Raw genomic sequence first — 17,846 nt, 5'->3', positions numbered from 1 at the left:
GGCTGATAAGCAGGAAGGGCACAATGTGCAGACGGGCTGAGTGTCTGGAGTGTGTGTTTGTTTGTGAAGGGCTAAGAGAAAGAGATGACACTTGCTGAGCAACAAACATGACTGTGAGGGAATACAAAAAAGTGCTAACAACACACACACAAATGCATCTGTATGCCTGTGCATGGAACTACACACACTGCAGCGAACACTCTACGTACAGCGCGCAGCTCTTGAGGATTTAAAGTTCAAAGGATTTTTTTATTTTGGGAACAGCTTTGGGTTAGTCACCCTGCTTTGGTGACAGACGGAGAAACAGGTTGCAAATATCAAACACGTTACAAGCGCTGTGTCACACGCCCACCCACACAAGCTCGCACACTTTCCTCATATTTCCTCTGTCTCACTCCTAATTCCTGTGTTTTTAAAACGTACAAGCTGATTCCCCTCCAGCTAATACATGATCACAGCTCTGCAGACAGCTTTGTCGAAAAACAATAAGAAGTTGTGTTTGGGCTTCATTTACACATAAGGCAACATTGATTACAAGGCAGGGCGATCGCAGTACTCCATATTGTAGTGTTATACAGCTGGTGCACTTCAGGGGGTTCATTGGAACAACAAAAACAGATTGTGTCTCTACGAAGTGATGAGGGGAATGTTGGCATTTGAATGTCTTGTTGTCTGCGAGGCATGATGAGATTTCTCCAAATTGACAATTTGGTATATGGTATCTTTGGATTCTCCATGTTGTAGCTGTACTGATGTCATTCAAGAGCAAGACTCTCATACTGTGTGAGAAAGCAATTGTTCGAACACCTGGCCTACAACCCACAGTAATAATAGTTTGCGGGGTTACAGACAACGTTGCAAAAAAACACTGACAACTATGTTTTATTTCTTCTTTCTGTAGAAGTCGGTCCTGGAAGCAGTCAGAGGTCAGAACAATGTTATTTTATCGTATCTTATCGGCTGTCAGCTGGCTTATGGGGAACTCCTAAGTGGGTATGTATGTATCTTATCTTGTATTATTAAACATTTGTAGCTAATATAAACAGTACATGTATGTTTAGCGTCATTTGACATTAGCCCAACTATCAGCACAGAAATGAAGACCTCGGCCAAGACCATGCCCTATCTCGCAATGTTGTGAAAAAACTAAATGTGTAAATGTCAACAAGGAAATATGAAATGAGAATTGTATTTTATTGTTTCTAGTAAGCATACTGATGATTAATTAGAGCTTGGTTTGCAAGGTGACACGTTAAAAGTTTGACTATGTTGGCTAAAGTGAGTTCCCACACACACATACAGTAAATACACACACATACACACACATAAGTAATTGAACAGGCGTCGGCACAGTGTGGTGGAAACATCTGTTTGAAATGTATAATGAGCAGTCAGGGGAGAGGACCACACACACACACACACACACACACACACACACACACACACACACACACACACACACACACACACACACAGACAGACAGACAGACAGACAGACAGACAGACAGACAGACAGACAGACAGACAGACAGACAGACAGACAGACAGACAGACAGACAGACAGACAGACAGACAGACAGACACACACACACACACACACACACACACACACACGCACACACACACACACACACACACACACAGGTGTTTTTTCTGGCAGTGACTGAGCTCGGTTGCAGGTCAGAGGAAGGCTAAGAATAAACTGACCCTGCTGAGCCACACACACACTCACACACAGACACAGACAGACACACGTAACTTTGTCTTCTGCACACACGCCTTCTGACTACCAAAAAACAGAAAAGAAAGGAAGGAAGAGTGGGCATAGAGGGATTTAATTACCTCGTGTGCATAATGTGAGTCCAAATAATGAATACATATAGATTAACTATGCTGCATATCAAGAGTATGTGTGTGTGACTTCCCACAGTGACACTGAATAAATTCCACTCGAGTGAGAGAACAACATACTAACGATAACGCACTTACATATTATTCATGTCTTTTTCCTCCTTCACTCCTTTCCTCAGTTCATTAATAAGTCATGTATCTCTCTATAACTTCTCCTCCTTGTGTTTTTATCCATGTTCCTGACTCATTCTCCATACATGTGTACTGCATATGAAAACACATTTTTGGGTCAGAATGAATGTATGCTACAAAGCATTGATAAAGACATTTACAAACATTATAGTTGAATTCCCATTTCAAGTGTTTCTGAACTATTCGACTTATGTTGGATAGAGCCAGTGCTGTTTTGCAAAACTGGCCCCCTGCAGGTGGTTTTTATTAACTGATATTGTGTCTTTATTTCAGAAATCATCCACTTGTTGAAGTATAAGTGAGCAAATATGCTTTTGTCCCTCATCTGAAACTATGAGGAGGGGAAGTAAGAGATAACGGAATTTTCTTGATGGTGTCACATTATTTTCTATGAATAAGATATTAATACATTGAGGTGAAGCCCCCTTTTTTCTTCACTTCCTTCTCCTCTCCTCTTGTCAGTTCAGCTCCAATGCCTTTCAGATTTTCCAAGAATTTGAAGCAGCACTCTTTCCCCATCTACCCCTCCTCTCTTCTGTGATCCATCTACCCACTTTCTACCACTTTTCCCAACTTTTTCAGAAATCTAATTCCATGAGACAGGATAAACAACAAAAGTGACAGATTAATGCAGGTGTGGTGTGGTTGCTTAAATGCGCCGAAATAGACCAAATGGGTAAACCAAACTATTACGCAGCACGCAGGAAGACATGCTGTTAGACAGGAGAGAACAGAAAGAGGTGTGGAGGGTGAGTTATGTCTGGGTTGTGATCCAGCTAAATTGCCTTGGCAGAAAGTCCCTTTTTCTCTGAGTAAAGGGTTAGACAGAGATGGATGGATGGAGAGGGTGAGGGGAGGGATAGAATAAGGAGAGGTGGAGATGTAAGAAAGAAGCAGTGGAGCAAGATCAGAGCAAGGCAAGAGAGAGAGTAATGGTTTGAACAGGTAACGGTTAAAGACTGAAAGGAGGAAGATGCTAATCAGGAAGGTGAAAAGGGAAAGAGGAGAGTTGACAGGGAGGTCAGGGAAGAAGGGAGGATGACAAAACATAAGGAAATCTAAAATTATACCAAGCAGAAATGCGGGGGGATAGGAGAAAGGGGGAGAGATTTTGAAGAAAGCCAATGAGAAAAAGGTTGAAAATGGCTACACAGAGGAAATCCAAGGTCAATGAAGAGCAGACATTTAATGAATAGAGAAAAGGGGAGGCAGAGAGAGGAAAGAAACAAGCGAGTGCAGCGGATTAATGCAGCTTTACATTAGAGGGACAAGGGGCTCAAAGGCACAATGATGAAAAGAGAAAACACAGAGGGGTAGCAGCAAGAAAAAGCCATGAGAAAATAAAGAGGGGGAGGGATATCTTATGAGAGCACATCCTGTTTGCCCTTTCTTTTTTGTTGTGCTCCTGTTTGTCCATCCTCCCAAAAAGCCTTTAAAAAGAGCACCGACTGCAACGCCAAAGCATTTCTGATATCATCACTGCTGAAAGGGCAGAATCACATTCAATCCAAAGAGATTTCATATTGAAAAGGCATAATAGAAAAATAGCACAAAATGAGGCCCAAATGTAGTAAATCAAATAAAAAGCAGTATTTAGGTTATTTTGTTTGACCTGTGCTGAAGAAGTACTGTGTAACTACCCAACAAAAAGCAAACTTTGTAGTTCTGATCAATGCATGCTGCAAGCTAAAAATGGGAGTAGGTTAATTAAACCTCGGCATGGTTCTCAGAAGCTTCACAAATACAAGCTGTATTCACTGTTCATCCGCAGCCAGAGGAGGAAGATGCTTATCGATGCTCTTTGTTTACTCACAAAGTTAGAATACCGCACCCTCTGATCTCTATAATCCTCGTGTAGCAAACAATCTAACAGTATCTTATTTAGTGTTGCACTAGAGACTATAATGAGCTTCCAGAGGACATACTGTATATCTGTTTGTTTTGCCTACTTTAGCTCCCTCTCAGCCCTCTTTCAACGTTTCCTAAGCTCACTAGCTTGCTTTATAAGTAGTGACTGCATCATTGTACACACATGTACTTGGACACACACACACACACACACACACACACACACACACACACACACACACACACACACACACACACACACACACACACACACACACACACACACACACACACACACACACACACACACACACACACACACACACACACACACACACACACACACACACACACACACACACAACTTGCTTTATGGGGCCCCAGGAGGCACTGAGGAAACTGCATTCCCAACCGCTTTATGTATTGGTCAATTTAACACCGCTAACATCAGCATATTAAAAATGCATGTGCCCAAGGACACGAGAGTGTTTGTGTGTGTGTGTGTGTGTGTGGGTGTGGGTGTGGGTGTGGGTGTGGGTGTGTGTGTGTGTGTGTGTGTGTGTGTGTGTGTGTGTGTGTGTGTGTGTGTGTGTGTGTGTGTGTGTGTGTGTGTGTGTGTGCGTGTGTGTGTGTGTTCACGTGTGAGGAAACATTTGAATGCAGAGTAGCCTACCTTGAAGAGTGGCATTATTGCGCTGTTATCTGCTTTAATAGAACTATTTATACCGCAAATGCATGTTTCACACTCGATTAACCTGAACAGCCATTTCTGAATGAGAGTCAATCACAAAGAAAGGAGACAGAGTGAGAGGAATGGGACACTAAAAGTATGTCAGTCACCTTTGAGTGATATAAAAACCTGATTTTTCGACTTTGGCAGAGGTGGGAAAAGTACTCAGATCTTGTACTTGAGTAAAACTAGAAGTACCAGAGTGAAGGAATTCTCTGTTACATGTGAAAGTCCTGCAATCAAAATGTGACTAAAGGATTGGCATCAAAATAAACTTAAAGTACCAAAAGTAGAAGTACTGGCCCATTTCAGAATAATATATTTTATATGTTTTGATTATAATTATTGATGCATTAAAGTGTTATCAAAGCTGGTAAAGGTTACAGCTAGTTTGAATGACTTTGTATACTGCAGGGTAGCTTCTGAATTTACTCCAGGTGGAACTAAAGTCTGATTGGTACCACTTTACAATAAGACTACCCTTATAAAGGATTCATAAAGGGTTTCTAATTAGGTTATGAATTAGGTTGTAAACACTTTATTAATCATTAAGAACCATTTATAAACCAGTTCTAACATAGTTTTCATACATCAACACAGGCTCACTATTTGGCAAGATGACTAAGCCTTATATTGGCTACTTAGCAAGAATCAACTCAGTGGACAACAGATACCAAGGATGCTGGCTGATGAAGAAGACGGAGTAAGCTAAGTAGCCAATATAAGACTTAGCAGTACAGATAAATGTGGGCTCACTATTTGGCAAGCAACCGGTCACAGTTGCCCTGTTTATCTCATGTCTTATTAAAGCTTATTAATGATTTATAAAGTGTTTATAACCTAATTAATAAATGAATTACAAAGTATTCGTAAACCCTTTATAAGGGTAGTCTTATTGTAAAGTGGTACCGTCTGATTTAAGACTTGATTATATTTCACATTATCAATCAAAATCTGCAAAGTAACTAAAGGTATTAGATACATTTAGTGGAGTAAAAGTACACCATTTAACTCTGAATTGTAGTGGAGTAGAAGTACAAAGTAGCAAGAAATTGAAATACTCAAGTAAAGTACAAGTCTCTTAGAACTGTACGTTAGGACAGTACTTGAGTAAATATACTAAGTTACTTTACACCACTGGATTTTCGGGCCATTGGTCAAGTGTGCCAATATTCACGATTTAGTAACAGTTCCTGTACTCACATGGTCTCGTCGTTCTGGAACTCCAGCTTGCCGGCGGACACTTCGTAGTCCTCTCCCGCTCTAGCGCTGCCATCCACGGTTCGGTAGGGAACGGCCACCAGGCCTCGGGCACCCGAAGTCCTCAACACCTTCAGCTCCATCACACCCACGCTCTCGCTCACCTTCTGACTGCCGGCCTCAAAGGTAAAGATACCTAAAGGGAAGAAAGAAGAAACATTAAAAGTGTGAAAGATGAGGTTGATAAACACCTACGCTCACTCACTACTTTGCTCTCGAGTGTGTGCTGTATATAAAGTCAAGGGGATAATAGACTACCTCCCACTCTCTCTAGATAAAAGGAAATGAGCATCAGGTAAACGCCTACGCTCCACTCAGTCACTTTAATTGTCTTTGGTTGTTTTCAAACTACTGTGGCTGAAAAGTGGTGACACTGAGGAGACCTTAGCAATACAATAATAGACCCATGTTGATTTAAAATAACGCTGGATGGGTGCAGACACTTTTATTAAAACCAGTTCTACTTTTGACACTGTCTGTTTTGCATGATCTAGGTATAGACAGAACAGAAAATAACATTTCGAAAGTGAGAAGGATTTAAATCGTCAAAATTCTGTTCTCCTCTGTCTTTCAAAAGTAACAGGATGATGGTAGGAGGATTGTATTTAGATAGATGATATAGAAAACCCTTAAAGAGGAGAAATGGAAACCAAGCAGACCGATCCATCTGAATTGTACGACTCAATAAGAGAGTTGCAAGTCTATTTTTGTGAGAGACAAAAAGAAACGACTAACATTAATCTCTGAAAAACAGTGCTTGTAACTAGAAGGTGCAATGTTTTCCATTATAAATTTAAACGGAATATATATATATACTTTTTTTCTACACGAAAAACCATCACGATTCAATAACGTAATCGATACAGAACCAGACCATTAGGAGAATCTATAATTACAGGGGCATGAATAAAATCGTATCTATTCCCATCAAACGTTATTTAGGGGTTCAATTACCTGCGTGATCGTCATCGTAGATGGTCACTGTGGCGGTGTGGTTGTCCCCCAGCACGGCTTTGGGGGCGACACTGGTGTCCTGCGGGGCAGTGCCGATCTCCGGATATCCAACCAGCCGAGGGTTACTGAGGTGGACGTAGAAATACTCATCCTCCTCGAAGATGTCATCGTCAATCACTCCGACTGTGATCTCTGGGGAAAGAAATGTCATTACAGGTTGGGACAGAATAGTTTACTGTAGTTAGTGCTGCATATCTAATCCGAATTGAGGAAAATCCTTGTTTTGGTACAGATCTTCTTATAAGGGTCACACCATGATAACTTTGATACAATTTCCAAGTGATAAATGTTTTAAAAATTATCTCCTATATCTTTAAACATATCAAATTGCAATATCAGGCCAAATAATCACAATAAGTTATTTTGTTCTAAACAGTACAGCCTTAGCAGGATTCTTCTTTATGAAACATTATTCCAAAAAGAAAATGTTAGCGTTCCCTGTGGATGATCTGTTTGAGCCTCAGTCTAAGCGATGTGTTTTGGGAAAATATGCCATACATTATTGCTGTGAGTTTTTATTTTACCTTTGAGGGTCTCTCCCGGCTTGAACAGCAGCGTTCCCTCTGCAAACTCATAATCCGAACCTGCGTTTGCTGTGCCGTCCTCTGTGCGATAATCCACCTGGGGGAGAGCGGAGCACACAGGGAGGGGAGGCGGGGTGAGACAATGGCAAAGGGAGAGCCGTCAGAAGATAAAACAGAACGGAACAGAAAAGGGCAAATAAACACAAAGGGAAAGGAGAACATGGAAAAAGAGACGGAGGCAAAGAAGAAGAGGAGAGGCATTTGGGGAACAGAGGAAATTCAAGAGAAAGTGCTCCATTAAAGTGAGCCCTGTGGTCAGACACAGTGTGAAAATAAACACTTGAATATAGTACAAAAAAACTTCCCCTGTATCCTCTCCATCTGCCTCCATGTTAACCCTCTGTACTCACAAATGCACCCTCACTGTTTAGAATCAGGTAACAGATTGTGTCGTCTTTTCAGAAATTCCCATTACTTCATACAGACGTACTGTGTATGAAAAGCTGGCTCAGTGCTGGGGGAGCTTTTATTCCCATTCTCTTCACACTCGCTCCACTCTTGATGAAATGCGTGTGAGTGACACAACTCTGAACCCTTTTTTACATGTGCCTTTTATTGCTGGGACTACTCTATACTGAGGACTCATTATATTTCAGATTTTTTAAACATGAAGAGACATTATGACATTTTGGAATTATGATTGTGTGAATATAATAGCAGGAGATGAATGAATTGATGAGTGGGTTTCAGCCGAGAATATAGCTAGGCTTTATTTCTGTAACTGTACCACTGTAGGTTTAACTTAATTAAAAGTATGCCTTTTCCTATGGCACCTGATTTATAAAATACAGCACATTGCTAGGAAACTGTTCTTTTTGGTATGGATGGACAAGAATGTGGTTTCCCATAAATAATTTTTCCATTTACAAATTATTTAAGCAGACTTCAAGCTACTATAATCTTTTTTCTGTATTGGCTCAAATGACTTACTAAGGTTTTGCTCATACTGAGAAACCCACATTAAATAATGATAGTTTTAACATTTAGCTCTTTATTTTGGTTTTCCAGACTAACTTGACTTACAGTGGGGCAAAAAAGTATTTAGTCAGCCACCAATTGTGCTCCCACTTAAAAAGATGAGAGAGGCCTGTAATTTTCATCCTTGGTACACTTCAAATATGAGAGACAGAATGAGGGGAAAGAATCCAGGAAATCACATTGTAGGATTTGTAATGAATTAATTGGTAAATTCCTCGGTAAAATAAGTATTTGGTCACCTACAAACAAACAAGATTTCTGGCTCTCACAGACCTGTAACTTCTTCTTTAAGAGCCTCCTCTGTCCTCCATTTGTTAACTGTATTAATGGCACCTGTTTGAACTCGTTATCAGTATAAAAGACAACTGTCCACAACCTCAAACAGTCACACTCCAAACTCCACTATGGCCAAGACCAAAGAGCTGTCAAAGGACACCAGAAACAAAATTGTAGACCTGCACCAGGCTGGGAAGACTGAATCTGCAATAAGTAAGCAGCTTGGTGTGAAGAAATCAACTGTGGGAGCAATTATTAGAAAATGGAAGACATACAAGACCACTGATAATCTCCCTCGATCTGGGGCTCCACGCAAGATTTCACACCGTGGGGTCAAAATGATCACAAGAACGGTGAGCAAAAATCCCAGAACCACACGGGGGGACGTAGTCAATGACCTGCAGAGACCTGGGACCAAAGTAACAAAGGCTACCATCAGTAACACACTACGCCGCCAGGGACTCAAATCCTGCAGTGCCAGACGTGTCCCCCTGCTTAAGCCAGTACATGTCCAGGCCCGTCTGAAGTTTGCTAGAGAGCATTTAGATGATCCAGAAGAGGATTGGGAGAATGTCATATGGTCAGATGAAACCAAAATAGAACTTTTTGGTAAAAACTCAACTAGACGTGTTTGGAGGAGAAAGAATGCTGAGTTGCATCCAAAGAACACCATACCTACTGTGAAACATGGGGGTGGAAACATCATGCTTTGGGGCTGTTTTTCTACAAAGGGACCAGGACGACTGATCCGTGTAAAGGAAAGAATGAATGGGGCCATGTATCGTGAGATTTTGAGTGACAACCTCCTTCCATCAGCAAGGGCATTGAAGATGAAACGTGGCTGGGTCTTTCAGCATGACAATGATCCCAAACACACCGCCCGAGCAACGAAGGAGTGGCTTCGTAAGAAGCATTTCAAGGTCCTGGAGTGGCCTAGCCAGTCTCCAGATCTCAACCCCATAGAAAATCTTTGAAGGGAGTTGAAAGTCCGTGTTGCCCAGCGACAGCCCCAAAACATCACTGCTCTAGAGGAGATCTGCATGGAGGAATGAGCCAAAATACCAGCAACAGTGTGTGAAAACCTTGTGAAGACTTACAGAAATCGTTTGACCTCTGTCATTGCCAACAAAGGGTATATAACAAAGTATTGAGATGAACTTTTTTTACTGACCAAATACTTATTTTCCACCATAATTTTCAAATAAATTCTTTAAAAATCAGACAATTTGATTTTCTGGATTTTTTTTTCTCATTGTGTCTCTCATAGTTGAGGTATACCTAGGATGAAAATTACAGGCCTCTCTCATCTTTTTAAGTGGGAGAACTTGCACAATTGGTGGCTGACTAAATGCTTTTTTGCCCCACTGTATCTGTGTTGTAAATATGCAACATTCAGCTGTTTTCAACTAAAAAGCTATACAAAGAAGCTGTAAATGCCTGCTTGGAACTAAATGGCAAAACAAAAGTAAGTACTCGCTGACATTTAGCAGATTAAGAGATGCATATCTTTCGCGGGAATTTTTGGAGTTTAAAACAGTCCTTAAAGAAGTTCAATATTGGACTTAATCCATCAGGTGGATACGAATGAAAGCTAATGATTCTTCGTACCTGCTGTATATCAATAAAGCCTACTTTTTTACATCATATTAGCTATTTTGGCTTCAAAGGTCTTTTAAATGTTATAGCTTGTTCCTGCTGCGGCACAAGCGGCACACAAAGTCTCTTAATGCAGCTTCAAATGAGCAGTTAGCTTTAAATATAATGTTTTTAAAGATATGTCTAAGTAGCTGTTTTAGAATGGCTGCCTCGTGCTAAAAGTGCTATGTTTTTTATGAGTATATTTCTTTGAACTTTTCTTGTATAATGAAAAGGCTGGGAATGTTAATAGATTTGTCCAGCTTTTGACTGATTCAAGTGCGGCATCAAGTACATGTAATCACATTGTGAAAGCATTTACGTAACAATAATAATTTCTGCATCTGCACTGCTCTGACACGCTGTCTGAAGAGCCTGTGTGGGCTTAAAAGGCCACTTCACTTTATAAAATCAGTTTCAGTGGACGGCAGACTGAAGCCATGCCATGAACCGACCTCTAAAGATAGCTCTGATGCTACATCGTAGTCTCCTTTGAAAAGTAAGTTAGGATTTGGTTTGATGTGTCTTTTTTCAGGAGTACTACGGTAAAAGGAAACAGCCGTGATATTGTATCATGGTCCAAGGGATAACCCATTAGATTTTGGATCTGAATCATGCTGAGGATACACATATTATTCTTTCAATTCCATTAACATTGCCTAATAGGGCATGATCTATTCCGAGGAAGTTTTATTTGTATATGGGAGAATAATAGAGGAGACACAGCCATGCAAGCCCCCTGCTGTATTAACATGCAGATCATTTCACTGATACAGATTTCTGTCTCTGACTTAAAAGAACATCTGTTATTCAGAGTATGAGGCCAGTGTTAAGATCAATGTGCCTTCCCTAATGGATGTTTTGTATTTTTTTCTTACAGCCTGAACAGATCTGGAGAATAAGATGTTTAGTAATGTGTGTCCCCGCTCTTCTTTATCAACCATTTATGTTATTTACCAGCAGTCTGAATTTTTTTAGAGATGAGAACAAGTGAGGTCAGGTCAGAGCAGATTTCTGTGGTTTATTTTTCTCTGTCTTTTGTCGTTTTTTTGAACTCCTCAGTCTTGCATGAACACCACACACACCTTGACAGTAACTCCAGGGTCTCCTCCGTGTCTGCCCACAGTCAGTTTTAAGGAGCCACAGTTTTCGAAGCACTGGTACAGAGCGGGTTCAAAGTCCATCGTGATGGTGTGAGGGTCGTCCTCCTGCGCCTGCGTCTCATTGCTGCTCACCACCTGGAAATAAAAGAGACAGGAATAAATTAAGATGTGAGTTCTTTATCTGTAAATAGTGGTGCTGAGGGGAGATGATGTGCATCCCACCTTGCGGGCCTGGTCGGCAGCGTGCTTCTTCAGGATGTTTCCAGCTCCAATCATCATCCTGGTTGCCTGGATACGATAGAACGCTCTGCTCTTCTGCTGCTGCATCAGGACCTGATCAACAAAACCAATCAATTAATAACAAATCTATTGTATCGATCATGTTTTGTTTCACCTCCAAAGAAAATGTCCTTCTATAAAAGCTTCCAGAGTTGAATTGGAAGCTGCAATTTCAAGATTAAGCAGTGAATCTCTTTTGGGAATTTTTTTCTCCTCAGGGAAATTAGTAGTCAAGGGATTAGAGAGTTACTGAAGGACGTTTTTAAAAAATGGGTGCTTGAAGTTTGGACCTAGATCCTGCGCGTATTGATGTTGGAGCTTCATATTTATAACTGTTTTGCTTTGCAGGGATTTTGGGCCAACCCAGAAGTTAGCTCTGGTTACTTTGATGGGATTTTCCATTGGGTTTTTGGATTATTGCAAAAAGCAAACTGAGGAGAACAACATGTTATTGTTCTTACATGTTTTGTTCAACCAATTACGTTTACAGATGAACACCACCTCTATGATTTTGTACATATAAATGGCCAGAAGTAAAGAGTTAAAGGCCTTTAAAATAATGAAAAGCCTAAATTCTATGTTTCAGGCATCCAACCAAAAATATTTCCTTGATTACATTTGCTTGACATTGCTTCCTTACTTCCCTGTTAACAATGCACAAGACTGTTCCGCTGCAAACATTTTATCGAATGGGCTTCATCAATCTCTAAGCACACATTTCAATAAAAGTGTCTGGCTGAATAGGAATTTCACATTCTAGCGATTTACTACTAACTAAATAGAACATTTAACTTTAGATGTGGAAATCATTGGCTTAAATGTGGCCTCAAAGGAACACTGAGTTTTTGAAATTGAAGGGAAGAGAGCCGGCAATATCCCTTCAGAATTCTCATAAAATCTGCATCACTGTGGAGGGATGTAAGCTGCAATTGTAAGTTTAGTTAAAAACGTTATCAGGTTTAGCTGGTCTAATTGAATGAAAGTCCAATTCCACCATGGGGAACTACTGTTCAATGTAATGATTCGTTAAGACCACACTGAACTTATTTTGTCCACTTGAGTTTACTCTTCAGGCCAGCTGCTATTTTTATTTACAGAAAAAATGCTGAGCGAGGAGCTGCAGGGAGGGAGGCTTGAATTCAAACAAACATCTGGCAATTTCCCAGTGCACCTTGGGGTGCTTTCCTCTCCTCCTTCATTGCCAAAAAAACAAAGACCAGGAGCAACAAATGGTGGAGGAAAGGCAAGGGAAGGAAGAGAGGAAAGTAGAGAAAGAGGGAGCAGCAGAGACTTGGATAGCTTCCACAGTTCATCATCAAAGGGTGCAAAACCAGACAAGTCCTTAATGTGCCAGTTTGATTATAAAAATAGTTTTTAGCGAGTGCAAATATTAAAAAAGATATGAGTGTGTGAAAACCATTTATTAGTGACTGCTTTCTATTTTACCAGGGATGCGAAAAAACCACATTGACTATCTAAACCAAACTAATGCCAAATTAAACCATAGGTCAAAAGTAGGACAAAGCACTACGTTTTCATGGCTTATCAATATATTTTAAGACATGGTATATCTAAATCCCCCCAAAAAATCTTAACACAAGGTCCACTTGCTGTCTCTTTTTGAAATGTTAATAACATGACCAAATCTTATATGAACTCAGCTGTAAGCTCAAATAAAGGTAACAAGTGGACCTTGGGTTACAATTTTTTGTCAAGCTATGGAGGAACTTACATGCTCACTTATTTGATGTTAATACAACTTACGCCGAAAAAAAACACCTGGATGTCAGAGGGGTCGTCTGTTATAGGGCTGTCAATCAAGCCAACCGCCAACATGCTCTCTGCAGACTAGTGGTTTTATCAGCACATGACATTACATGAGGGGCTGAAAAACTGTATTGGTATCTTTATATGTGCACTTATCTAGACAACACTCTAATGGCCTCCATATTATGTTATTTTTATTTGGTGTGTATGCAAAGTTGGGTTTTGATTTTCTTTCATGTGCATGTAGGCAGTTGTTTAATTTATTTAACACCTTTTAACTTGCTCTGTAACATTTTGAAATGTTCTCTGTATCCCTGCTATCACTTAAAACACCTTGTTAACAACTGAATGTGTCAAAGCGTCAACTCTAACACAGTCACCCCTAGAGGGGTCGCATATGAAATGTGTGACATGATGTAATGTCTCATTTAGGATAAATGCAGAGCCTCCATTATGAGCAGCAATATCCAAATATATTCAATTGTGGACTAAAATCAAATATGTATGTCTTAGAGAGGCTTGATATTATGGTGAATATGCTTTTACTTGCTGGGATTTAAATAGGAATTGATACCACTTTCGTGTTTGGGCAGGGGAGATAGAGCCAGGAAGCCATTAGCTTAGCATGAAGAAGGAGATAAGCTTATGTTCCCAGGGTGTTAGGTTCTTTATATAAACTAACATGGTAAGGGATTATTAAGGGCCATATTCGCAGTTTAGATTACAGATTAATGAAATTTAAATAGATGTTTCAAATGTAATATTGCCGGCAATTTTGAGGGGTTTTTTCTGTCCAAAAAGCTATCCATGAAGTCGCTGTGCCTGGCTGCTGTTTGCTAATAAAAGATAAAAAATGTAACTTTCTATAAAACCATAACTTCACATACACTTTTCAAAATGACTACAATGTCTCTTTGAACTTTGGACACAGCCAGGCTACCTGTTTCCCCTTGTTTCCATTCGTTATGCTAAGCTAAGCTAATGGCCTCCCAGTGTTATATTCCCCAAACTTTTTCTTATAAATATATTATATATAATATGAATAAATTATAATATTAGCACACTCCTCTAACCTGATAATTAGCCATCTCGATCAGTTGCTCCATGTCTTTATCCGGGTGCCTCTGCTTCAGATCCTTCAGCGTCTTCGCCATGTCCCTCCTGGCCTCGTCTTGTCCGTCCTTCGCTCCGTCTTCCATCATCCCTCCGTCCATCCCACTGTGAGAATTCAGCGCCATCTGTCCGTCCAGCTCCAGCATGTCCATCTTGGTGAAACCCCCCGGCCCCAAGGCACCTCCTCCGGACATACCCATGGCTCCATCCGGCCCTCCCTCGGTCTCGATGATGATGCCGTGGTGCTTGTCGGCGCGGTAACGCTTGCGGACGTACTTGTAGAAGAGGAGGCGACGGTCTGCCACCCAGGCCTGGCCCACACAGAGCGGGAAGAAGAGGAAGGTGAGCACTGCCTCCCAAACCTAGAGGAGAGGAGACACAGTTAACACCTTCTTCTTCCCAAACTTTGCTCTTATGTAGCCTTCTGTATATTCTCACCTCCACCTCTCCCGGGGAAAAGACACTCAGAATCAGGTAGAGCCATATGTAGGCGAAGATACTCCAGGCTGCCGTGACGAAAAACACCCGAAGGTGTTTGATTTTACGCGTCTCTCCATCGGGTACCACATACACACACAGGGCGATGATGACGAACATGTTGAAGGCAGCGCTGCCCACGATGGTGCTGGGACCCAGAGAGCCGGCCTCAAAACCGTGACCACACACCTATAGACGGGGTGAAAATCAGATTACTGTGTTCCCAGTACGTTCTGTGCATCAGGTAATCTAATGCGTAACCAGCAGGCTCATAATGTGCTCACCTCAATAACTGACAGGAGTATCTCAGGGGCGCTGGAACCCAAGGCCATTAAAGTGAGATTAGAAACGGTCTCATTCCAGATCCTGACCGTGGCGGTGGTGGTCTCACCATTCGGCCTCTTTATAGTGATTTCTTTCTCCTGGGAGGTTATGACCTGCGGAGAAGAGGAGAGGAGAGGAATGAGAAGGTAAGAAAATAATAGGTTGCACCAAATGAAAAAGACAGGAGAATGATGAAGTAAAGGAACGAAAATCAAGGAAATGAAAGAAGAGCGAGGGATCCACTAAATGAAAATAAGAGGAAGTAATAGGGAAAGAAAATATATATATATGTTAGAGTAAAATGAGCAATGAAACTTATTATATTAAGGGTAACTCAAACAAAAAGCTTGAGTTTGGGTTTTTAAAAGCTAGTCAAGGTCACACAGATAGAGAAATTCTCATAGCGATGGACAGTTTGTGAGTGAGGTTAGATCCATTGAATTTCCCATAGCTGTTGATAACTCACATACATACTAATTACCACAATGAAGAGATGTAATACTATCAGGAGAAAAATTAAACCAATGTGTGCTCTTTTATCTCTTGCCTACCTCTATAGAAGACATGAACCGGTCCGCTATAATGCTCATGCCCAGGAACATATAGATGAGAGCCACGAAGTAAACAATGGCCCGCGCCACTTTGTCGCCCACAGAGGGGTTCTGAGGGTTCCACACGGGCAGCACCACTCCTGAAACATCACAAAAAGGAAGATATCAGAATAGGTTATTCAGGAAAGGATCACATATATTAGGTTGCATCCCTTTCCCTCTTTAATCTTGTACAGTCTGCCACTGTGGGCATCTTGTAAAAAGCTCAGTGGCAGTATAACCTGATTAAGGAATGTAATAAGTGGAAGATGTATCATTTGTCTTGATAAAACATATTAAAATCGATCAATGTGCTTCAGTTTAAAGGCAGTAAGCTGGCACAATCAGCTGATAAGTCACCAGTGGTACATTGAACTCAGGAGACCATGAAACACTGTCCCCATTGTGTGGTATGGCATCCTGATTTGTGTGAACTTTGAATATTCTGCTCATATTTTTCAACTTTAATGGTTGTTTTTTAACCTGGATCCTATTTTCCCATGTTTTTATTTCTAACTGCTCCAATATTCAACACTGCTGCTACGAAAAGGGCTCAATGGCAGTGACATTACAAAGAAATTAGCGTTTTTTCCAGGATGAAAAAGATCGTAGTTGGCCTTTCAGTGTGCATTAGCAACCCTCAAATAAATCTCTTTCCTGTTAGCCTCTGGACAGCTTGCACAGAATGAGCTGGCAAAATGTACGGCAATTAATGCCAGGAGGGTATTTATAGGCTATTTTAGAAATAAAGGAGTCATTAGATGAATATACTGGTACCACAAGAGAAATATACACTCTATTAAGCTGTGGAGGGACTGTATGATACGATGCCGTTTCCTCACCTTCCTGACACTGGTCTCCAGCAGCTGAGCAGTTTGCATCAGCCGCGTCCACTGATCCGGGACAGGAAAGGAAGAGGAAGGCAGAGAGTAAGAAGAGGAGGAGGGGTGAGGAGAGGCGGGAGGTGAGAGAGGATGGAGATATGGCTGTTGAAGCCATTTCTATCGATGCAGTCGGTCCTTCACTGGACTCTACTGACTTCTACTGGGTCGGCGCAGAGATTCGTGAATCCTTTAGGTACAAAGAGACAGAAGGAGAGACGTTATTTCACTTTTAAATACCCCACTTAACTCTCTAAACACCTTCTTCTGCTTCAAATCAACTCAAGTGCCTCTATTTAAGGCGTGCAGAAAGAGGTAAGACTTCAAGTTAAAAGCACAGGCAACAACATTCTTTATCTTACCAGAACTCAATAGAAGGTTGTTTATTGTGGATTATAAACAGATAAAATGAAGAAGCAACAAAAGCAATAATGGTAACTACATAAGAGCTGAGCAAGGCTGAAAATGTGATGATACACTTGTAGTCAGCCTCTGTAATAAAGTTTAAACTAAATAAAAAGTCTATAAAGCTGAAGAAGTAGAAGAAGCCAGCCTGGGCTCCTCTGGAGATGAAAAAAATCAATCACCTCTTGTTTTTAATCTGGACTGTGGAACGGTCAATAGAAAACCACAGAGCAAACAGTACACACATTTCTCCATTTGTAATCTTTAGAAATCCCCCCAAGACATTGCAATCTTACCAAGGGTTGTTGTGCAATTGAATCTAACATTAATCCCAGCCTTATCATACACATGTAATGTCAATATTGATATATTATTATTATTTATTTTTTTATATATATATTTTTTTCAGTTATAAAATAAACAGACATTGCTCCAGATAGCAAACCGTACATCAAAACATGTAACAACAAACAACTAAACAAAACGTAACGGGGGAGGAGGGGGGGTGGTGTGGATGCAAGGATGACTTCCTAAGACAG

General features: G+C 40.8%; 1 protein-coding gene across 2 annotated transcripts in view; it reads right to left on the bottom strand.

Annotated features, from left to right (window-relative positions):
* Window positions 1-17,846, bottom strand: part of slc8a4b (solute carrier family 8 member 4b) — a 105,047-nt gene that overhangs the window by 45,596 nt on the left and 41,605 nt on the right. For both annotated transcript variants that reach the window (XM_079669575.1, XM_079669576.1), the window contains exons 3-12: window positions 16,864-17,092; window positions 15,983-16,122; window positions 15,392-15,544; window positions 15,069-15,296; window positions 14,591-14,992; window positions 11,694-11,804; window positions 11,454-11,606; window positions 7,420-7,516; window positions 6,836-7,027; window positions 5,825-6,017 (exon numbers count right to left, since the gene is read on the bottom strand). In XM_079669575.1, coding sequence (XP_079525701.1) covers window positions 5,825-6,017; window positions 6,836-7,027; window positions 7,420-7,516; window positions 11,454-11,606; window positions 11,694-11,804; window positions 14,591-14,992; window positions 15,069-15,296; window positions 15,392-15,544; window positions 15,983-16,122; window positions 16,864-17,020 — 1,826 coding nt within the window. In that variant the 5' untranslated portion in view covers window positions 17,021-17,092. The remainder of the gene's footprint in view (window positions 1-5,824; window positions 6,018-6,835; window positions 7,028-7,419; window positions 7,517-11,453; window positions 11,607-11,693; window positions 11,805-14,590; window positions 14,993-15,068; window positions 15,297-15,391; window positions 15,545-15,982; window positions 16,123-16,863; window positions 17,093-17,846) is intronic.

Source organism: Notothenia rossii (assembly GCF_949606895.1).
Source record: "Notothenia rossii genome assembly, chromosome: 3".
In the NCBI taxonomy this organism is placed as follows: Eukaryota; Metazoa; Chordata; class Actinopteri; order Perciformes; family Nototheniidae; genus Notothenia; species Notothenia rossii.
The sequence above is the reverse complement of the archived record's forward strand: the minus strand, read 5'-3'. Positions and strand labels throughout refer to the sequence as shown.